General features: G+C 33.9%; 3 protein-coding genes across 4 annotated transcripts; 2 read left to right on the top strand and 1 right to left on the bottom strand.

Annotated features, from left to right (window-relative positions):
- Positions 1–1,690: 1,690 nt before the first annotated feature.
- Positions 1,691–6,264, top strand: LOC132598913 (pyruvate kinase isozyme A, chloroplastic-like). The gene is made up of 7 exons (XM_060312061.1): positions 1,691–2,590; positions 3,165–3,252; positions 3,337–3,527; positions 4,125–4,243; positions 4,691–4,934; positions 5,081–5,315; positions 5,772–6,264. The coding sequence occupies exons 1-7, from the start codon at positions 2,039–2,041 to the stop codon at positions 6,098–6,100; spliced, it is 1,758 nt and encodes a 585-aa protein (XP_060168044.1). The 5' UTR covers positions 1,691–2,038; the 3' UTR covers positions 6,101–6,264.
- Positions 6,265–8,696: 2,432 nt separating this feature from the next.
- LOC132598915 (uncharacterized) lies at positions 8,697–13,118 on the top strand. 2 transcript variants are annotated; one of them, XM_060312065.1, is made up of 5 exons: positions 8,697–9,075; positions 9,794–10,020; positions 10,439–10,546; positions 11,963–12,131; positions 12,983–13,118. In XM_060312065.1, exons 1-4 carry the CDS (start codon positions 8,880–8,882, stop codon positions 12,083–12,085), a joined length of 654 nt encoding a protein of 217 aa, XP_060168048.1. In that variant the 5' UTR covers positions 8,697–8,879; the 3' UTR covers positions 12,086–12,131; positions 12,983–13,118. The 2 variants fall into 2 exon arrangements, with proteins under 2 accessions (XP_060168048.1, XP_060168046.1); XM_060312063.1 differs by lacking the exon at positions 12,983–13,118 and having other exon boundaries at positions 8,698–9,075; positions 11,963–12,336.
- LOC132598914 (amino acid permease 6-like) lies at positions 12,988–18,244 on the bottom strand. Its single transcript, XM_060312062.1, has 7 exons — positions 18,065–18,244; positions 17,247–17,471; positions 15,301–15,394; positions 14,987–15,201; positions 14,330–14,475; positions 14,006–14,233; positions 12,988–13,413 (listed from the first exon to the last, which is right to left on the bottom strand). Exons 1-7 carry the CDS (start codon positions 18,147–18,149, stop codon positions 12,988–12,990), a joined length of 1,419 nt encoding a protein of 472 aa, XP_060168045.1. The 5' UTR covers positions 18,150–18,244.
- Positions 18,245–23,867: the final 5,623 nt, after the last annotated feature.

Consider the following 23,867-nt stretch of genomic DNA (forward strand, 5'->3'; position numbering starts at 1 on the left):
AAATACCAAGTTTTTGTCTATGGCAGGGTTTAAACTTTTGACGTGCATCTAATTCACGTCACTTGTGCTCTTTATCACTAGGCCAAAGTCCTGGAGGCATAAAACAACCAATAATATTAGGTATTTCCCAAGTTTTCAAACCTTAAAATACTCTACCTAAATGCACTGAGCAACAAGATCATGGTAATATAGGCGTGCTGGTTATTTTTGGTACATCTAGGATTGAGTTAAGGCGGGAGACTTACGTTAGACCTTACGTTAGGGTGGCATCATTGGTTGAATTCTATCTTATAACACGTGCGCGCACTCACACACACACATATATATATATATATATATATATATATATATATATATATATATATATATATATATATATATATATATATATTCTTTGAGTTGGTGAAGTATCTACATCAAGAACTTTAGTAATGTATATATGCTCGATGCCACCAAAAGTATGAGTTTGCACAATTATTGGCTTCTATTAATTCATTAATGCAGTTACGATAATATTGTTTAATGCGTTTTGTAATCATCCAGTCTCTAAAAGTAATTATTTAAACAATGCTCCAGAAAGGTCATTTGTTATCCCCAGCATCAACTTTGTACATCATATGGAAAGTCGGGACGGTAAAACAGAAAAGAGTGGAAAGCAGTTCTTTTGAAAATTCCAGGTAGAGCAAAGTATACAAATAATTGTACTAAAGAGTTAACCTTTTGAAATCGAAATTAATATTTCTTTAAGTTTTGGATGGAATTTAGAAAACCCTTTGACTAGCAATGCTCTCTACTATTCAAAGTTCAGAAGAAATTCTGAATATTTATAACCTTCACGCGTATTTTAAAAAAAAGTTAAATTTGTTGTTTTTGGTGTTTCAAAATGTTAATCACGGGCTTTCTAAACCGTTCATTCAAAAAGGGTTAGGCTTGAATCGACACAATTGGAGCACGTTTAAGAGTCGCTAATAATAGGTGAAAAGAGGTCCTAAAGGAAGAATCTTTATACAAATTTAAAGTCGTTGCTTACAATCACAGTTAATCGAATCGATAGAAGAACATAGTAATAATTCGTTTTTCAAGCATACCCCAATAAAAAGAAAAGAACACACCCCATTTTTTTCCAAGTCCAACAAAAACTGCGCCATGAGTCAGTAATAATAAAATTTCACAGCTATTTTAGTTGGAAATTACCTTTTAACTTGTACCCAGTTTTAAATTTTTTTTGCACGTTTATTCACTTTTGAATGACTTCAGATTGTAGTGTCAAAGCCTAACTTTCAGATAGAAATATCTGAAGTTATATATGGCTGAAGTTCAAACGAAAATGACTGAATTTCAGCCACTTCAGACATATATGCCTGAACATCAAGTAATAAGGTGTGAATTTCAGTTACACGTGTCTGAACTTCAACAATGTAGAAATTATTACGAAGTAAATAAACTTGTAGATTACAAACACAATGTATATATGACTTAAATGGTGATTTCCAAATCAAGTGTATGTGCACATCCGCCTCAAAAACACGTTCCTAATTTCTCTTCAAAATAACACGTGTTTCATTAAATGACCCAAATGTTTGTCTGGCTCACATTGGCCAATAGAAATAGACCCACGTAGTTAACCGTTAAAAAAGTTAGGTCAACTCGTGCCTACTGTTCTGTACCGCCCTTTTTCAGTTGTTCCTCTGTTTCAAACATCATGTAACTGTTCCCTACTTACTTTAGGACAAACATTGGACCCCTCTTACTAGGGTTTTTGCTGTTTTTTCCAAACTAAACCCTTATTCCATAGAAGCATATACTATTTTTATATATACATCTGTACTTCTTTTTTATTATTCTCCTCCGTGTACCTTGTAAACTCCACACAAAGAAAGAAAGAATTTATGTTATCTATAGTTACAAAATCTTGGCGGAGTTTTCTAGGTACTTAATAGCTTATATATTTGTCAGCAAGTTAATTTCTTTTAAAGACTTTCTTTTGTGGCCTTAACCTTTGATAATATTTTGTGGGGTTTTGGTTTTCTTTGTAAAGATGGCAGTAGTGGGAGATTTAGCTTTGATGGGGACTAAGATTAGTACTCCAAATAAGTTAATTAGTAAATTGGAGAAAGGGGTATTTGGTGTTCCAATTTCTTCAAGTCAAAGATTTAGTTTTTCTCCTGCTAGAAATTTGGAAGTCAACAAATCAAGAACTGCAATTAGAGCAGTGTTGCAAGTGGAGAAAATTCAAAGTTCAAGTGAATTAAAAGGGAGTTTAAAAGAAGGGTCTTTATTAGGTTTTGATGTTGTGTCAGAAAAAGAGCTTAAAGAAAATGGATTTTTGGGGTTAAGGAAAACAAAACTTGTGTGTACAATTGGGCCAGCTTGTTCTTCTTTAGATGAATTGGAGAAATTGGCTATGGCAGGTATGAATGTGGCTAGGCTAAATATGTGTCATAATTCAAGAGAGTGGCATCAAGATGTGATTAGGAAAATTAAGAAGTTGAATCAAGAAAAGGGGTATAGTGTATCAGTCATGATTGATACAGAGGGGAATCAAATACAAATAGTTGATCATGGCTCTTCATCTTCTGTCAAAGCAGAGGTAATTAACCAAATTCTTTTCTTGTATAATAATGTTGTTTGGGTTAATTTCTCATAGGTCTTTGAATTTTATCCACTGTAATAGTAAAGTAAAAGAAGAAACTAATTTTTGTCACATTAAAGTGATTGAATTTTATCCAATTACAATAATGTAGTTGCAATTTTCTTTTTCTTTTTTTTAGACAGTAAAGTAATTGAACTAGGTGTGAATTGCTCATAAGACTGGAAGGTCAAATTTCCGGCGCCGCCGAGTAATCTGTTTTTGTTTCTTTCTTTTTCTGTTTCATTGAAATGTTCTTAATTGTCTTTTGTTTTATAAAATATGGGGAGTCACAAATTTTTAGAAGGTCAAGGTTTTATTTTCAGAGTCGAAATTTGACATTCCATTCATTTGTATTTTCTGAGAAATTGACAGTGTAACAACAAATATTTTTTGTGACTGATCGATATAGTAGGTAAAACAAAAGCATTTTTTAAATTTTATTGTTATATTGTGTACGTGAAGTTACCCCAATACTGTTGTAAAGTGAAAGTTTGTAGTCTAACTTGGATTATGTTCATGTTGATCATTATAGGAGGATTCAATCTGGTACTTTACTACCGAGAAATTTGAAGGTTCTCGTCCATTTACAATTCAGGCAAATTATGAAGGTTTTTCTGAAGGTAAGTCTCGGTGATAAATGATTATTGTTTCCTGTTTGGTTGTAAAAAGTTAGATTGAGGTTAAATTCTCGTTCTCCTATTTAGGGGTCAATCCTGGTGATGAAATTGTCATAGATGGAGGAATGGCAACCTTTGAAGTTATAGAGAGAGTTGGGAACGACCTGCGCTGCCAGTGCACAGACCCCGGTATACTTCTGCCTAGAGCTAAGTTGAGTTTCTGGAGAGATGGCACACTTTTAGGAAGAGATTATGATCTCCCCACTTTATCAACAAAGGTCAGTAAATTTACAGGATAATTACAGTTTTGGACCGCTCTAGGAAATAATAGCCGGCTAATGTATATGTTTTGTATATTAAGTATAAATATACTTAATTATACATATAATAAACATAAATATACATAGTCAGTGTATATGTTTTGTATATTTTGGCTAGCACCCGTAAATAATTTCGGCCGAAGGGTCAAAAATGAAAAAAGCCCTAAATTTATTGCTCGAACTTTTTACTCATCGAAAAGAAAAAAATTATGCTCGAGTTTAACTTAAACAGGGCTGTTTTTCTTCGACATGATCCATCTTAAGTGTTTGAGATGACATAAATGATCCGATAATTGATAGGTCTTAAGTGACCAGTTTTGAATGTTTTTGAACAATTGAAGTTTTTTTCAATCATATGAAGGTTTTAACCAAGCTGAATCTCAAACCTTTATCCCCCCATTTTTTTTTTGTTGGGTTGATAAAATGAATCTCTAACCTTTCTGATGCACATTTATGATCTACCCCAGCAATTGAACATAAAGTTGTAATTTTCCTATGAGTTATATCTCCAATATGAATATCTAATCTTGCTGATGCACACTTCATGATCTACAGGATTGGTCAGACATTGTGTTTGGAATATCTGAAGATATTGATTTCATTGCAGTCTCATTTGTAAAAGATGCCGATGCAATCAAGCATCTGAGGGACTACCTCGCAACTAAATCCTCCAAGTAAGTCAAGTGAGCAAAAGATTTGTTTTTTTTTAACTTATCAATTATCTCCCACCTCTGTCCTTTACCTTAACCGCATAAATTTTGGTCCACTTATAGCTGCATTCCTCATCATTGAATTAGTATTGCTCTGTCTATTTACTACTCTCTCTGTCTCATTTCATCTGACTCTCTTTCCTTTTTTAGTCGGCCCTAAAAAGAGTGACATTCTGTATTTAGAAACAACTTTATTTTAAACTTACCATTTTACCCTTAATGAGATGATTTATAGCCACACAAATATGACTTGGCTTGTTTTAGACTACTAGTTTCAAAAGGCTTCATTTCATTCTTAAACTCCGTGCTCAGTCAAACACCTTCAAATAAATTGGGACGGTGGGAGTATAATTTTTCACCTAGATTCAAAGAGTACTTGGGATCATGAAAACTTTCTGGGTTTGATCGCAGGGCAATAAAAGTGTTGGCGAAGATAGAGAGCCTAGAGTCTCTTCGAAGGTTGGAAGAGATTGTTGAGGCTTCTGATGGGATTATGATAGCAAGGGGAGATCTAGGAGTTGAGATTCCGCTCGAACAGATTCCATCTGTTCAGGAAGAAATTACTTATGTTTGCAGGCAGCTAAACAAGCCCGTTATCGTGGCCTCTCAACTTCTAGAATCAATGGTCGAATACCCAACTCCAACACGAGCAGAGGTACTGACCTTTTTTTCCTAGTGAAATTTTTTGCGTTTAGTAAAACTTAATCTCTTCCTGTTTTACCATTTGTCAGTACTTTCTAGTTTTCTTGTTTCAATGCTGATAATGTATTCCTACTAATGAGAAGCTATTTAATGTGATAGGTTGCAGATATTTCCGAAGCGGTACGACAATATGCTGATGCATTGATGTTATCTGGTGAGTCAGCCATTGGATCATATGGAATGAAGGCTCTTTCTGTCTTGCGTACAACTAGCACCCGAATGGAACAATCATGTCGTGAAGAGAACAGGCAAACTTTGTTGCATCAGTGTGCATTTGGAGTATCTTTGCCAGATCAAATTGCTGAGCAAATCTGCAATTGTGCAGTGGAAATGGGTAATTTCCCTCTCCTTCCCTTTACTGCATCCATGGGTGTGTTTTTATGTGTCAATAATTGCATATTTTGTTAGTTTGTTGAATATAAAATATCAAGGAAATTGAAGGAATAATGATCCTGATGTCTGTTAAAGTGTGTGACCATTTTCATCTAAAAAATTTAGAGAGAACAGACTTTTAATTATTGAATTATATCTTTAACACCCCTCACGTGTGGCCTTATTCTTTTTCATTGGCCAAGAACGTGAACATTCTTGTTGATAATGGATGACAGTGAGATTTGAACTCATTACTCTTGCCTGCTTTGACACCATATTGAATTGTATGACCATCTCAGCTAAAATCCAAAACTATTACAAGATGAGAGAGCATACCTTTTTTATGTACTTAACTATCTAATGTCTCAACAACCTGTTTGTCATTGATCTTAACCAATTTCTTTTTTACATACTCCAGCTGACAACCTAGGGGTGGATGCTATATTTGTGTACACAAGGCAGGGGAAGATGGCGTCTCTTCTTTCGCGCAACCGTCCAAATCCTCCTATATTTGCCTTCACGAACGACAACAGCACGCGGATGGCTCTCAATTTGCAGTGGGGAGTTACTCCCCTTCTCACTGACCTGTCAGACGACATGGAAGGAAACGTTAAGAAAACTGTCGAACTTATAAAAGCTAAGGGGATGATAAAGAAGGATGATGCTATTTTGGTGGTATCAGATATCATCCCAATTTCTGCCGCCCGGACAATTTTCCAGTCCATTCAGGTTATGACCATAACATAGGATATCTTTAAGCAGATATTGCATTATTTCCTGTATGTTTGGAAGAGAGACTTTTTTACTATTTTGAGTATATGCCATATTCTATTCATATCAAGCAAAGCAAGTTCTTGAACTTCAGCTCTGTTTCTTGCTGTTTTGGCAAATTGAATTTGTTTTCAAATTCACTCTTACTGATTCAATTAGTTGATTATTAATTAAATGAGATGTTTAAGACAGATAAAGGATAATTTAGGCAAATATTCTTATAATTACGGCTTTCAAAATGTCTTTCTTAGCAGGAGTGCAAAAATCTTAAAAGACGGAGTAACATTTTGTCTTTGGTCCATTTTGTGCAGAGCAGTGAGGTTCAAGTTGAAATTTATTATTTGTATGGTACAAAAAGAGTAGCCAATGATGATTTACGAGTCAAGCTAATTGTAACATAATTGAATAGTCAATAATGTAAGTACTGGTAAATGTCCAAATATTTCAAGGAGAGAGAGTCAACAGCACATTGCGTATATTTCTGTAAAAATTAAACCAGTAGGTGTGTCGTGCATGTTTCTGCACCAGTTTGACGGCTCTATTTCAATTTTTTTAAAGTCATTGATTGCAACAATATCTGTTTTATTTGATTTCATATTTTGGTTTTTAGTTCAAAGATTTTTTATTAAACATTTCATGTGAAGATGAGCCAATTAAAAAGATGCGTTTGGTCAAGTTGGTTAAGAGACTTGAGCAATTGTGGAAGAGTCCAAAGTCCAAGGCAACTCTCCGACTTGTGAGCTAACAAGTATTTCCCAAGTTTGTTTTATATAAAATGGTTTCTTCTTCCTCCATTGATTGATTTTGTTTGCTTAACAGAATAACAAGTTACTATATTGGGGGATAAAATTATAAATTCCTTCGCTCATTTGTTTTTTTTTTTTAAATCATGTCATATTCAAAGTCTACCCAACTAATCCCCATCCCGCCGGATAAATAGTATGGTGGAGTTAGAATTTTCAATACGAGAATTCAAAATATAAAGTAGTAAACATACGAAGAAGTTAAGGGAATTCAATACCTAAATCTAAATTTGGACCTTATATATATCAATATAATTTTTTGACTAAAGAGATTCAGATGAACCCTTGAGGTATCCTAGCTACGCCCATACGCATTAGGACGGTTGAAATTTTCTATAAAAAAATTCTCCATTGCTAAATCTCGAATCTGATCATACTACTAATTAAGAGTAAATGAATCACAACTATCTAAAAACACTCTTATATAGAATGAGTTTAGAGGTTTTTTACTCTTTCGCGAGATTGTAAACACATACATAGAGCTTGTTGTTGCCGATGATGGATGTTGTAAAACTCATTTTAAAAAAATATAAAATTGAAATATCATTTTCTTGCGAAAAGAAAATCATTTTTCTTTCTATAATTGCTACATCCGAATCTACTACTGCTTTTTTGTCATACATGGATGATAAGTCCAAGAAAGCAATAATAATTTATCGTGCAAGAAATATCAAATTGCTATCGTTGTTATTGACGGCTATTATTAGCCTTCTCGAAGACCTCATGAGTCACCTCAGAATAATTTTAATTAATCTTTTAGGAAAAATATACTCCGTATTACAATATTCATACTTTTTTATTAAGCTGTTTTTCCTATTTTGCAGGTGACAAACAATTTAAATGGAGTACTATATTCTAGTAGGTAACATGTATTCTTGTCAGAGACGGATTCAGGATTTAAATTTTATAGGTTTAATCTTAAGATTTTTAGCATTGAACCCATTATATTTATAAAGTTAAGGGTTCATTTTTACTATTTATTATAATTTTAATAATTTTTTACACATAAATTTAGACTCCACGTCGAAAGTTTGGGGTTCAGTTGAACCCCAACCTTGTAGGCTAGATTCGCCTCTGATTCTTGTCTAGGTTACCGATATGATTTTTCATGTACTTCTAAGTTATAACAACGTATATTTTTTAGGAGAAGCGAGAAGGCAAAACTTCTTTTTAAATTAGTGTATAAAGTTAGAGCCCTTCCTAATTTCTTTGGTATTTTATGGTGAATCTAATGAGTTTGTAGATTTAAAACCTCTAAATTAATTCACACTATTAGAAGTAAATTATAGATTCTCATAAAATTGCTACTCCCTCTGTTTCACTCTGTTTGGTTAATTCGGAGTACGAGGGTCCAACTAACTAATGTTTGATGCGAATTCATATATAAATCTTCAAACTTATATATTTAGAAGTTACGTAAAAAGTATTAGTATAATTTACAATAGTTGACAAGTCAAAAATATTTAGGACGTAGTTAAAAAAGATTATGGTTAAAGAAAATTACTACTACTGTATTTCTTTTGATTCCTTTAAAGAAGGCTATTAATAGTAATTATGTGAATCAAAATCTTGATTCCTAAAATAGTGAAACAAAAAAATGAATATGAGAAAAAACGGGCCAAACATTTTTTGGAAACCTTTTGCAGGAAAAAAAAACTGGTTGGTTGATTGGTGCAGCGCAAGCAATTATCTTGGAAAGCGACACATATGATCACTATTCGGGTCTATAGTTATGACTTATGGCTACAAAATTGCCAAGTCATTGCTGAAAAATTCTAAGGTACACACAACACAACAAACTGGTGGAGTAAGAAAGAGAAACAGTAATTCCACAGTTTCACTAATGAAGCTTCTTGAATTCTAGCTAACTTAATACAATACTCCTATCTTAATGGAATTTCAGTTTCTTTGATATTTTTATTTCATTTAGATTAAATTAGATCATCCAAAAAATGGCTTCTTTACAGTTATTGAAGTCTCCATTAATCTCATTTTCTCAGTCAAAATCTAGTAGTTTTTCTACTATGGTTGGAAGGAGGAGGATATTGGGTGTGAGGTTTCAAAGGAAAAATCCAATCTTGAAGACATTTGTTGATACTAAGTTTAGGGTTAGTTGTAGACTTCAAGACAGTGATAACCAGAGTAATGGTAATCTTTTTTTAACTTGGAATTTGTTTCTTTAGCAGTAGTGGATATTGATATTTTTCTGTTCAGTTTATTTAGTTTTTCATTCTTGGAGATGGTGTGTTTGAGGTTTGATATAAGAGATATGTTACTTGTTGCATGCTAGAGAGGAAAACTTATAAGTTCTCTGAATAACTTATTAGTAGCCAGGCACTAGGTTTTGAGAAATGAGAGGTTGAATTATTGGTGGCTAGATTAGAAAGCAAATTCTGATTAGTTAAAATGAATATCAGTTGAAATTGATTGAGGAAGGAGAGTTGCCTACCTATGAGGTTCAATGGGTTGAAAGTGCAGGCTGTGAGAAACTGAGAATTAAGAAAAAGGATAAGTATTTTAGGCAAAGAAGGAAAGCGTTAAACGGAGAATTATATACTGGACTGGCTATCGGGTGGCCTATCCTCCGTTAGTCAATTCCATAGTGATTGAGAAATTTAGCTTCTGCTGTGAAGTATATATACAGCTTAAGCTCGATGTAACCAAATCCGAAAGTCAAGTCCTTGAATGTAATTGGCTATGATTGAATGACCGAAATGACTGAATTGACTTGCCTCATGACAATAGCGAATCACTTAAACTATCTGGAAGCTTCTAATTTCACGCCGTGTTAGGATTTTGTAGCTTTTACTTGAATATACTCTTGCTTTATATGAAAAGACCTCAAATACGATGTTGGTATTCACAGGTGAAGAACCTCCAGAGTCATTGTTTATGAAAGAGTTGAGAAGACGTGGCATGACTCCAACTTCATTGCTTGAGGAGACAAACACAAACATCAAAGAAGACGAGAAGACAAATACTAGGGAAGAAGATGGAGGTTTCTATAGAAGAAATGCACTGTCAACAGATTCTGGAAGAAATTTGACTAATCAAAGGGAACAGTCTATGGCACTGAATAGCGAAGGCCTTGAGGTGGGCAGGCTTCCTCCTTATACATTATTTGGATTTTGGTCCTAAATGTTCATGTACAAGAATGAAGTCGTGCAGTTTGTTCTTGACCTGCTATATTATGAGTCTCTCCCTCCACTTTAAACTTGGCATGGTTTCTAAAGAAAACAATAATACTAATATTAGCTGTTACCATTTCTTGACTTTGTGTTTTGAAGAATAAAATAGAGAAAAAAGTGTGTGGAGAAGTATGACTTACTAAAGGGAAAGTAGGATTTTCCTATTTTGAGATAGGAGTTGCAGTTGTGTAATAAACAACAAGTAATCATATGAAAGATGTGCAAAGAGTCATTGGCTATGTTATTTCACACATTTTATGTCTTACATGCAATATATGGATTTGTAACTAATGAGCACGCATCTTTATATGCTATATCTGCAGGGTTTGATTCCACGGGCAAAACTTTTGCTTACTCTTGGTGGAACATTCTTTTTGGCATTTTGGCCGTTGATCCTTGTCACTATTGCAGCTTTCGCGGCTTGTTACCTGGTAATTGATTCCTTTGATCTTTGGTTTGCATCCTTATGATGTCTTTGTGATTTAGGGGCAACTGCAATTAGTTAATTTGTGTATTTTACCTTTTTGCTAACCCAAGTTTGTTGGGCTTCTTATCTTTGTTCTGGAATGACTTCCAAAATCCCAAAAAAGGACAAAGAACTTTTCTTTGTTCTTGTATGATACTTGTCCAGCTGTTCATGTGCCTTTTCTTTTAGCTCGGACATGTATAGTTTACACAATATTAAACTTCCAATATCTGGAGCAAGGGTTTATCCCTCTTTCACGAACTTGCAGGTTAAATGTTATGTGGGATTAAATGTTGAGATTTGGGAAATTACTGGTGGTATCTGCTTATTGTTGTAACCATCATGTTCAAGGGATTGCCTAGTGGTAAATACGCTTTGACCTTGGGTTTTGTGGACAGATAGGAATAGGAGATGTTTCGATAGTGTATCAACTCTTATGAAAGCCAGGTGCTTAATGTCTCTGTTTAGCTGGCACAATTTGTCCCCTGTAGATTCTCATGACAAATATTTTAACTTTGTTAGCTACCTGGACCCACTCGTCTAACTCAGTTTCTTTTTTTTTTTTTTTTTTGTTTCTTGTTTTAACTTTTGCATCTACTTGATGCCATCAGTGAAACTATTTACTTCATCAAAATTTAAAACAAATAACAAGACCCTTCGACCCGCAACCTTATGTTTGGAGGGTCGTGTCACTAACAGAGGGAAGTGGGAAAGGGCTATAGTTGGGCTCCTGAGTAGGGGGACTTTAGGGGAATGGGGTTTACCACATCAGATAAGAAAACAAATTAGAATAAAATGACTGCAGCAAAATGAGGCAAAACCAATGGTAACAGACCGTTCTTATTGAATGCAATGTCAAACTGTACAAGTCTTTGTTTATTGAACTTACGCGCATATCATGATGTTGATTATATAAGTTGGAGATAACAAATGGCATAATTTGGACCTCCAGGAAAGCAGCAGTGGCGGAGCCAGGAATTAAATTTAGCTAAGGGTGTTTAAATTTTCTTCTCCTTGTATTAAGGGTGTGCAAAATTAAATATATACTAATAATATCTAACATTTAACCTTATGTACACCTCAAAAAATTTCGGCGAAGGGTGTGCACCTGGCCACCCTTCGCTAAAGGTGGCTCCGCTTATGGAAAGCAGGGGAAAAAGCAAAGATGACTAAAACTTTTCCAATAAAAGAAAGTAAAATATGTGTATGAGTTAAATATACCTCAGGTGTTTTTTGATTTTTTTTTATTTTTTTTTTATTTTTTTGTGGAAGTTTAAATTTGAAGCATATTTTAGCCTGCGAATTCATATGTTTATTATAACCAGTCGCTAGTTTATTCATGTTCTTATTCACTGTTGACTGTTTCCTTCTGTTTCGGCAGTATTTTGGGCCTTCATTTGTCCACTTTGCAAGCAACAGATCAACAGATCCACCACCATATATTGATCCTTATGTACTACTCGAAGAAGAGAGGATATCACAGACAGCTCCACGTCTAAATTGAGTAACTGCTTGTTTCATGAAGTTAGACTGCTCAAATGTCTTAAAAGGTTTCCATTGCTTATCCTCAGTATATTTGCCTTCTTATTTTCTGGTTCGACATTGCCATGATAGCTAGAAGATACTTTTGTTGACTGAGAAATCTTATTTCTACGACTGTAAAATTTGTAAAAATGTACAAGAGATAAGATTTCCCGTTCTGAAGCCTATACTGTATATTCTGGTATATTTATCCTAATATTACAATTTCAGATCTCTCATTGTCTGAGAGGATACTCTCATTTTATCCAGATGCTTCAATGATATTGGTGATTCTGTGTATTTGATGGAACTTGAAATCGTAATGTCACGGTTGTAGTATATTTTTGTCCACCAGCAAGTGACAGAGAAGTACAAGCAAATGAGCATTTAAATGATATTTAAGTTTGGAAAATCTAAAATCAACTCAAGCTGTTCAAAAGAGTCCTTGAATGATATTTCTTTCATCCTAATTGCACGATTAGGACTAAGAGTAAAATGTATGAATAGATCATTACCCATACCTATGCATGCATAGTTGTGTGTGCGCGCAATAAAGCATAAAATTCATATCATGGATCTAAGTGAAACCTACAGCAACTTTTCTTGATAAGAAATAACTGTATGAAAACTATAGAAATTCTGTAACACCGAAGCTAGGAAATCAGTCTTAAAGATAGTACAAAAACTTATGCCTAATTGCCTATAGCAATTTTACAATACCAAATCTAGGAAATCAGTCTTGCAAGATAGTAGAAATGTTTATGCCTTTTGATTAGTAAAGGCAAACCACTCTGTGTGTTACTAAAAGAAAAGGAAGGTTGGAGGGGGTAGGGGGTGTAGTCTTTGTCTTCCTTGCTTATTCTATACACTTAAACCACAGGAACCTCAAGACTCGGATTTGAAGGGGTGGAATTCCTGGAGAGACTTGATAAGGCCTCGAACAGATCCAGCAGCAGCAAGAAGTGAGATAATCAAGCAAACAAAACTCAATATCTTCAACCAAATCCAGGTAAATGAATATTTAGGAATCCTGGCTTGTGCAATGTACATCTGAATGGGGAAATAGACAGTGAGTGGCCAAAATGAGGCTGCTCCCAGAAGACCGACGAAATCGTTGAAGAATGGGAATAACATGGCTAATATGGTTGTGAATACTACATATGCAGTTCTCCACACTAGCCTGTAAAAACTGAAATTGAAAAACCCCAAGGGTGAAAGGTTAATCATGTATTCTCTTGTTATAAATTTACTTTCTGGCCATTTCTTTTTGCTCCAACCCTCTACAAATCCAAATATTGGTTGACAGAACACCTGCAAACATAATATCAAACTCAGCTTTGCCATTGGGATTTAAGCTGATCCTTTACGTGAAACACTAAGGGGTTGTATGGTTAGAGCGTAGATACTAGTTATGTAGAGTTTAGTTATTTATGTATAAGTTATTCATGTATTAGTTCTTCCATCTTCTATCCTGCATAAAATAATACATATAGTCCCTTATAACGTATACATATGTAAGTTATGCGAGATTCTAAATTGCTAACCAAACACTGTATTTGGAGTGTTGAATTTTATACATAGTAGAAAAATGCTACCAAATATAGTACAAGTTATACAGGATTTAATACATGAATAAATCGCCTCCTAAATGACCCCTAAATGTGTGCACCCAAGGTTGTGACCTAGTGGTCAATGACGTTGGATGCAAAGAAACATAAAAGTTAGGTGATTTCTTTCCATTAGCCTAAGCTTTAATGGATTGGTTTACGCAGTGATTGCGCTTTGAGGTAAAAGGTACCAGTGGAATAATAGATGCGTGCATAAGCTCCTCCAGACACCAACATTATTGAAAAAGAAACATAAAGAAACTACTAGTGGGCGTGTTTGTGATATTCGATGTTACCTGGTAAGCTCCAACAAGATGAACCACAATGCATACATTAGCAAGATCAACAAGCCAGAAAGGTTCATAGAAACCAAATCCAGTTAAAAAGTTTCCAGGCGCTTTGTTTCCAAATGCAGCATACCCTAGAAGTCCACAGAGCGTGTAAAATATTGTTGCCACAGAGGTACCTATAAAGGTAGCTTTCTTCATGGACTTATTCTCTGGTGGATGTGATTTCAGAGTGTCCTGTTAAATTTCAGTTGAAAAAAAAAAACGTATTTAGTGGACTGGAAAAGTTTAACAGACTGAAAAAAAGTGGTTGTTAAAAGAAAGGTGATTTGCCTGAATTTCAATAAGAACAGTAGAAAAAGCATAGGCAAAGGCAATATCTCCAAGAGCAGAGAAGGTGTTCCACATCTTGTCTGTGGCTGTCACATCTTTTCCAATTACTGTTCCTGTTAAGCTTGTGTTTGCATGTACTCCATCCTCTTCCCATATCAAATTACAAAACCATTAGGGAAAAGCAAAAGAAATAATTAAGGGTGTGTTTGGTAAGAAGGAAAATGTACTTTTGGAAAATATTTTGCTAGAAAATAAGTAGTTTTCTTATTTATTTTCTTGTGCTTGATACGTAAGCAAAAAATATTATCCTAAAATCATTTGTATATAATCCAGGCAAACACTATGAGGGTGGGGGGTTGGGGATAAGGTGTGGGGGTGGTGGGTATAGGGGCTAGGGGGTGGGGACGGGATTGTGGGTATAGGGGCTATTGGGGGTAGGGTGTTGGTAGGTTGTGTTGGAGGGTGGGGGTGAGACAATAAGTGTGGAATGTCACTTGTGGAACTTGTTTTATCTAGTTCTATTAGGGAAATTATTTTGAACTTGTTTTCCTGGAAAATATTTTCTGAAATATTTAACTAGCCGAACATGGAAAATACTTTCCTCCATACCAAACACACCCTAAAAAGGAAAAGGAATGTTGTAAATGGTAAACTAACTTGCAATCTTGGCAATGGAGAGACCAAGGCCAATGAAAGAATAAGCAAAGGACATAACAGCAGCAATGAGGGAGAGAAACGAAAGCTTGTGAAAATTTGGGATTTGGCATAGAATAATTTGCATAATCCCAAATATAATTATGAAGGGATTGTTTGACTCATGACAACCAGCTTCATGACCATGCTTATGAAAGCAATTGGATCTTTTAATTGCCCTGACAAAATAAATAAATAAAAATACAGAATTAATCATGAAGAATTAGGATTGTGCGCAAAACACGCGTAGCCTTAATGTAATACAAATTAATTCTTACACCATGCTGATGGATGTGGTGATTGCATATCCAATAGTAACGCCAAAGAGGTTACTATATTGAGCTAATCCACAGAGCTGAACTTTCATTCCTCCTGCATCCATTTAGAAAACAATACGGCAAAGTAAATATATCTTCCCTTCTTTGCTAGTTATGCATGTATTTTAATAGGTTCACATGCCAATTTTTTCCCATGGAATAACCATATAGTGTGAATTTATCTTATGTGAACTCTTTTGTACTTATTCGTGGACTCTTAAAATATTTATGTCCTTCATGTTAATATTTGTTACTTGTCGATCCAAATTAAGTTTTTAACTACAATATTATCATTCAAATTTCAAAGTTAGAAAATAGATCACTAAAAATTCTAAGTAATCTTTGGCTACGTTAATTGGAAAAAAAAAAGGAAAAATAAAAGAGACAAGGCCAATAACTCATCTTGAGAACCACTAAGTGGCTAAATTGGTACTCCCTCCGCATTAAATTATTTGATATTTTTATAATCCGTTCAAAAAAGAACGAGATATGCTATACCGGGAAACAATTGATTTTACACTCCATAGTTTATCCTCAATGAGAAGCATTTTGGCCACGTAAATATCATGACATCTCCAAGGTCATAAGTCTCAAAAATTTGAATGTCATTCCCCATATTATAACAAATTTTAAAATCTTCAAAATTCCATGTTGAATCAAATTGTCACATAAATTGAAGTCGGCAGATTAGTCAAAACTCAAAAGCAGAGAATGGGGCGGCTAAATCTAGGCAGAAACATAACGGAAGAAGATAAGTGAATCATTAATGAAATCTCTATTACCAACTATGGCTTTATGCAAAGAATCATTAATGATTCACAACCAACAACCCCTTCTGTTTTCGCTTCTCCTGGGAAATTGACGTGTGCCAGATTTCTGGCTTTACATAAATACATAAGGGGCAATGGAAAAATGGAGCACAGCTATATAATCTGCAACACTTTCTCTACTTATTTTCCTTTCTTGAATTACCTCCAAGGAGTGAACTGAATTAGCAATATTCACATAAATCAATGTAACCACTCGTCAAGTTTTCTTTTAGTAACATTTTTATGAACAAAGAAAGAGTTTGGGTGAGGATCGGTATAACCTAGTCACCTTTTACGTGAGCCACTTTTTTTTCTATTTTCTTCCTAAAAGATTGTCACATTTTATACTTGGGAACTATATAAGTTTATCATACCCTTAATAACATGACTTTATGATATCCACTCATATAAAGTTTCACATTTTGATGAGAGAAAAATATGAAAGGACATTTAGATTCATACCACCGCTTATTTTATTGATGGTAGGAAGGGCAATTTCGGTACTTTGTGTATATCTTGCTTACAGAAGTCCTGGGTTGTTTCTTAAATTTTGTACCCAATTATTGATTAAATATTGTCACAGTCACATAAAATAAAATAAAAGTAATATATATATTTTTTTTCTTTTCTCTCAACACTTTAAATTTTTAGATTTTGTGCATATATGACCATGAAGCATTTCATAGTCACTTGACATTTTACCGTTGACCACAATCAATTCAACCCGAAAATTACCAAAATCTTGACCTACAAATATTGTTAACCGTTACAAATCTAACTTAACAAACCATTGATGTTTTAACACTTAAAAATCTAAAATAACCAATGAACGCTTCAGGAAACACAACATAAATCATAACTAATTCAACTCAAAAAAGTATCTCATGTTGGACAAGTACAACCAAAAATCCACCGATAAGTTAAAACTTTCTACCTCGAGAAACATGCATATCAAACTTAAATGTCACATATCACCATGTAAACTAAATACATTCAACATAGGATTAATGATGTTGGAAATGAAAACAAAACACAATCACATACTCTGACTATATAAACACATCTCATACTGTCAGCGCATAAAACTTAAATTCGTACCTAGATGGGCTCGAACAGCATCCATATAGGTGTAGTTACGAGAGCCATCCGGGGCACGATAGCAATCGGCAAGAAGGAGAGAATTGAACCATGTTATGAGTGAGAAAGCTACGAGAGCAACTGGTCCAGCTATCCATCCCAATTGAGCTGTAGCCCATGCCAAAGATAACACTCCTGATCCTATCACTGCTGTTATGATATGGGCACTTGTAGTCAACACCGTTCCTGCAAATTTAATTGATTAGCCACAAAATTAAAATCACTTACAAAAAAAAAAATCACTTAGATTTTTTAGAAAATTAATCATAACAATGGTGTCGGAATTAGCTTGTAGACATGCACTAGTAGTCCGGTACCTGTTACAACTACCAACTACAAGTACAGATCAGCAAAGTTTAGACAGATGAGAAGAATTCATATGGTCAATTCCCATTTCTTTGGTTCTTTCTTTTTCTTCTAGTACTTTTTTGAAACAACCTTCACCTACACCCTTTTAGTTACTTTTTTTTTTTTTATCTCCTTGTCCTTTTTCCTCTTTTATGTGTTTGAAGATTCTTCTTGATGCCCCTCATAAGACCCTCATAAGAGATCATTTTTCATGAATGCATGTGAAAAAATGATGAAGAAATATTTCTTTTGATAATTTGCATGATATATAAAGCAGACTTTAGAAATTCCAAGATTTTCTTGAAGAATAGAGATCTAGTGAGAAATGTTTGAAAAGGGAATGTTAAAAAAAAAAAAGTGAAGGGATATATATATATATATATATATATATATATATATATATATATATATATATATACACACACACAAACCAGTTCGTTTGAGGCGACCATCATCATCAAACTTGGAAGATTCATCTATTCCTCCATCCATAGAAACATTAAAACTCCTCTCCATTTCTACTCTCTTCACTCTCTTTCTCTTTCTTTGAATGCTATAAAAACTGGTGACATAAAGAGAACTAGACAAGCCAAGGGATATGTATTTTATAAGGAGTATTGGACAGACAACTCACACACTTAAAGATTCTAATAGGGGCTTGGATTTTTTAGTGATGCAATATATTGGAATTGTGACGTGAGGCTTCTTTTATTCTTTTTTAAGTTGTAAATGTGACAACTAACTCCGGTTGTATACAATACACCTTTTACTAGTTTTTGACTTTGCGTAGAATTCACAATCTATTAAGTAGTAACTACTATAATTTCAGTAATATTTTTCTTTTTTCTTCCTTTCATATGTCAAACAATCTAATGATTATTAGGGGCTGAGTTACGCAAATATTCCATTTTTATGTCATCATTTGAATTTTGTCTTTATTCTTAAAAGTTGTGTAAATATAATTTTTGAAAAATTAACTAGTAAATTATCCTTCCGAATAATGTTAAGACTCAGGTCTAAATCTAATGCTTGCTCATACATTAATTACTCAACTTTTACAAGCAAACTTATAATACTATGCTTTAATTTGTTTACATTAAATTATAGGTTTTAAACTACGATATAAGATTTTTCTCATAAAAATTTCAGTTTGTTCAAACAAATTTTTAGACCATCTGTTCTAAAAAAAAGGTCCACCGGCAAAAATCCCACGATGATTAAGAGCCATCCAAAATGCGGGTTAAGCAATAGTCAAAGTTCTTTGTCTAAATAAAGATGCTTTGCCAATGTTTTAAGTAATAAATCCAAGAATAGATCATTTAGTGATAGATCCTTGTAACTTATTAAGACTTAGAATCTACATTTTCTTTTGGGATTATCTCACTAGGATTGTGCTAATTTATATAAAGTAACTAGTAAAGTTGCTCGCGCTTTGCGCGATCGTAAAAAACATGGCAAATGCATCGAGAGAATTAACAAATCGATACCGAATTTAGATTCAATTCAACCTTTTTATTAGAGAAACATAATAATGCTTTTAAACGATACACATTTGGGTTAATCATCTGTTAGTTTACAAATTATAATTTATTTGGAGCATGTACTTCTACGTAATATTAATTACTTACTTGTATGCTTTTTTTCTCTTTATTTGCATAAGTTACATTCCGATTCTTTTTTCCAATCGCCATTATATTTTAGCCGATTTAATTGCTCGAGAAAAGAACAAGTAGGGTCGTCGGATCCGCTAATTTTCTTTCGCTCTAAATGGAATGACTGTTTTAATTGTGACCAGTAACATGTTTTTTATCTAAAGAAAATAATTATTGAGACATAATTAAGTAAATAAAAGTATCTCCCTTCCAATTGTTTAAGTTTCTAAACACATAATGTCCATGCGATTTGACATGGTATCAAAGGACAAGAGGTCATAAGTTATCTACCTACGTTTAAATTTGCAGCAACGGTCCCTTTACCAAAAGTCGCAAGAATGTAACATTCACATTTGGGAATTTATGTGAACTGGTCACTGTACCAAAAGAAATTACAGCAACTCACTTGTGAGTTATTTTTTTCTCAAAATACAGTTTATACCCAGGTTATCAAATTCTTCTATTGTTTCAAATAAGTAACGTTAAACTTAGTAATTCGTTGAGATGCTTCTTTCCGGTGTTGCATACAATCAGATTTGTAATTCATAGTCAAATTTAAAAATTAAAAATTTGACTTCTAATGTATTTGACTCAAATTTGAACCAATCACCTCCCTATAACTAATTTCAAAAATCATATTCCAATCTATTACTTGTCAGAGAAATATATTTGTCCCTCATCAATTGTGTAAAGCTTTTCAAAAAGTTTATAACACCCCAGATCATTCCGCTTATATTGCCTAAAATTTTAAGTTGGATGCTCAGATTTGTTTTCACATTATTTTCAATGTTCCAATTTAGTGAATAGTGATGATAAACCCGAGTTTGGTTATTACCAAGGTCACCTTCTTGCTAAAAGCTAAGAATAACTATTACTCACTACTAAACTTATTTTTGTAAAGGGTAAAGTGATTCTTGTTCAAAATTCATGTAAAACTCAAATGCTATTATATCAAATCAATTGACGAATACTTGAATTTTTTTAACATTCTATATAACATCAAATGTACCTCCATTGTCGTAGCTAGCTAGTCGACTTTTTCCTTTTTTCCATTTCTCACAAGATAATTTTATGTTTGAAGCATTGGATGTTTCATGTTTGTTCTTGAAAAAAGTAGTCGTGCCCGCTGCATTGGACGTTTAACAGGTAATCTCATGATCAAACACCCATATTGACATTGTCATATATTCCCGCAGGTAATTAGAAGCAGGGGCGGAGATAGGTAACCTTTAGGGGGTTCAGATGAACCCCTCGGCGAAATATTATATTGTATATATAAGATTAAAATTATTTTTTATGCTGAACCTCCTTGGTATTTAAATTTTCATTTATTTGAACCCTCTAGGTGAAATTCCTGGCTCCGCCACTGGTCAGAAGGTGCAGAAAGAGGGACATTTGTGAGATCTTAACAAGAAGAGTTAGAACGAAAGACTCCCCTAATGAAAATTTTCATTGAACTCAGGGAGTAAAAAACTGCGAATTTGAATTGTCGACACGTACGTACGTAAAACCTATCTGACTAATACATAAAATGACAAGATTGGCCTCAATCTGAATTTTAATGTGGAAAACTTTGTTGTAAACTGTCATTTCATCTCCTCGATCTCAGGGCTGTCTCCTTAAATGGTGCAAAGGAGTGAAGTCAATGTATATACCTTAAAACACAAGCAATGCCTTAATGGGAATCATATCCACCGACAAGTGTGCATTTCCAAATGAAGCTTTATTTCACAAATTCAGGTATAAGAGCAGTGGTAAGAACCAAGAAGCTCGCTTTTTTCTTATCTTTTATCTTTGATTTTTCTTTATGTTCTTATTATAAGTGCGTGATATGCGCATGGAGTATAACTTAGCATATTTCCATCAGAAAAGAGCTAATTCCTAATGACACTGTTGTTAGGATAAAATCTCTAAAACTTAAAAGTACTTTTTAACATTATGAAACAATTAAAATAAGCAACTGTTTATGCCGAAATCACTTATACATATTTAATACACAGCGATATCTAGGGGACTTGTCCTTGATCAACTCAAAGTTTTACTGTTCATTCTCATAAAGGAAAAGAGATGGAAACAAGAGAAGCAGGTTCCACTAAACACTTCTAAGCAAATTATTTTCCAACATTAAACTATTACAAACCGTCGAGAAAAATATTACTACTAACTGACAAAAAGTTCATATAAGCATTGACGGATTCAAAGTTTGAAGTTTATTAATTAACCTCAATTAATATACGATAATCACTTAGTTCATAATCAAATAATTATAGAAAATTAATAAGTTTCTTAAATTATAGTGTATATATATAGAGAGAGAGAGTCTGGAAACATATTATGTATTGATTCAATAAAGATTGTAAGTATGTTGAGATTCCTAGTAAGTCAGAAAAAAGAAAGGGAGAAAGAGAAACACAATCTTTAAAGTACATGCCATGATTTTGTGCTTCTTTCCCCTTTTCTTTTTACATCAGATCACCTTTAAATGAATTCGTAAATTGTAACTACATAAGAAATAGTCTAATGAAGCTAAATGTTGAGTATTGGAAATGGAAGCTGCTACTGGTTTTAAAACTTCAACCTCATTATGGAAAACAATTTGCTTATTATGAAATTTAATTAAAAAAAATTGTTATGCTAAATGTGTGTAATTGATTTTCCAAAAAAATTAAGAGAAATATTTTATACATAATTTCTATTAAAGAATATATTTTTCTCGATACCATATTCTGCTCGTCCACTGCACACCCAAACGAACCTAAAATGTTTTTATTAACTTTTTTTTTTGTTGTGTGTGTGGTTGTTTTAATCTTAATTATTATTGTTACTATTAGTATTATTTTGTTTTTATTTAACAATCTTTCTTTTTTGGATTTAACAGGCTCATTCTCTTTTGGTCCTATCACTCCTATTTATAAGCCCAGTGGCCCAGCAAAAAGGACGCATCGAGAGTTCGGCCATTTTTTTGTGCGGATTGTCCTTCAAAGGCACTGGTCTTCAATTTTTGTCCCTCAAATCAGTGGTCTTTAATTTTTGCTCTTCACCTAATACCCCGAGATTCTGAGTTCGAATCTCAGCTCAGTTAAAAAAAAAAAAAAGGAATTTCGCAAGACAGAAGTTTGGATTTGCAAGGCAGGTAGAGTCTGCCTGAGGCCTAACTTTGCAACGAAACTCTGTCTGTGATTTTTTTTTTTTTTGACTAAGCCGGGGTTCGAACCCCAAATCTCATAATATTAGGCAGAGGACAAAATTAAAGACCACCAATTAAGGGACAAAAATTAAAGACCAGTTGCTTTGAACGGTAATTGTGCAAATGACCCGAGTTCAGCCTGGTCTAAGTGGGATGTGGGCGTTGACCCAATATGGATCCAATTTACAATTGCATCCAATCCATTCCCCCAACCCAAAACCGAGAGAGAGAGAGAGAATATCAAAGACAAAAAATATATTAGTAATTATTTTTAAGGGAATTTTACATAAATGACTAACATTTAGGGGTTTTAAATTGAGCATAGCTATATTTTAGCTAATTACATTTCGTAGCTACACTAGTAGCTACAGTTGATTGTATTTGCGCGCTACAATAGACTGTATTCAAAAATCGAATTGTATTCAAAATTCGGTTGAGTCAGATTTTGTTGTATTCAAGTTAGATGTACTCAACTAAGTTGTATTCAAGTCAAATGTATCCAACTCAACTGTATTCATTTGTAGCTACTTTTACGTTGTATTCACTTTATTATACTTAAAATCGGTCGTATACAAAAAAAATATCCTTCAAAACATACCCCCAAACACTGAATTTTGCACAAAAAAATTAACAAATATACTCAAATACTGAATACAAGAAATAAAATTCACTGTATTCATTCGTATACACTTCAAATTTACTATATTCATTTTGTATACAAAAAGATCTCCTTCGAAATACATGCGATAAACACCGTATACACTATATGTATACACTTTGATTTGAAATACAAAAAAATAAAAAGCTCAGATCTGAGCCGCCACCAGAAAACGACCGGAGGCAGCGACGACGTAGATACAAAAAAAACTTTCTCTCTCTAGAAAAACAATAAAGCTCAGATCTGTTGTTGATGAGGAGGAGGTGGTGACGGCGGCAGCAGCGGTGAACGATGCCAGATCTGAGCACAGCTCCGGCGGGCTTTGAAGCCATTAATGTAATTTTGGAGCTTTCTTTCTCTAGAAAAACAAAGAGATTTAAAGATAGAGAAAGAAACAAGAGGACTTCTACTGCACTAGGGTTAGATTTGACAGCGACGGCCGGGGAACTTGCCGGAGATCTCCATGGTGGCAGGCGGCGGCGGCAGAGAGAGAAGAAGCGGCGGTGGATCGGAGGAGGCAGTGTGGTGAGAGAGTTAAGGGAGAAGAGAGAGGGTGTTGAGAGAAAATACTGATACAATGAAATAATAGAAGATAGATTTGAATTAGTTACCTTGTGTAATTAACATACAAAATTTAGCTATGAGATGTAATTTGGGCAAAGTATAGCTACTAAATATAAATAAGCCCTAATGTTCTCTATACCATGTAGATTTTCCTATTTTTAATTGAGGTGTTT

Source organism: Lycium barbarum, chromosome 6 (assembly GCF_019175385.1).
Source record: "Lycium barbarum isolate Lr01 chromosome 6, ASM1917538v2, whole genome shotgun sequence".
NCBI lineage: Eukaryota > Viridiplantae > Streptophyta > Magnoliopsida > Solanales > Solanaceae > Lycium > Lycium barbarum.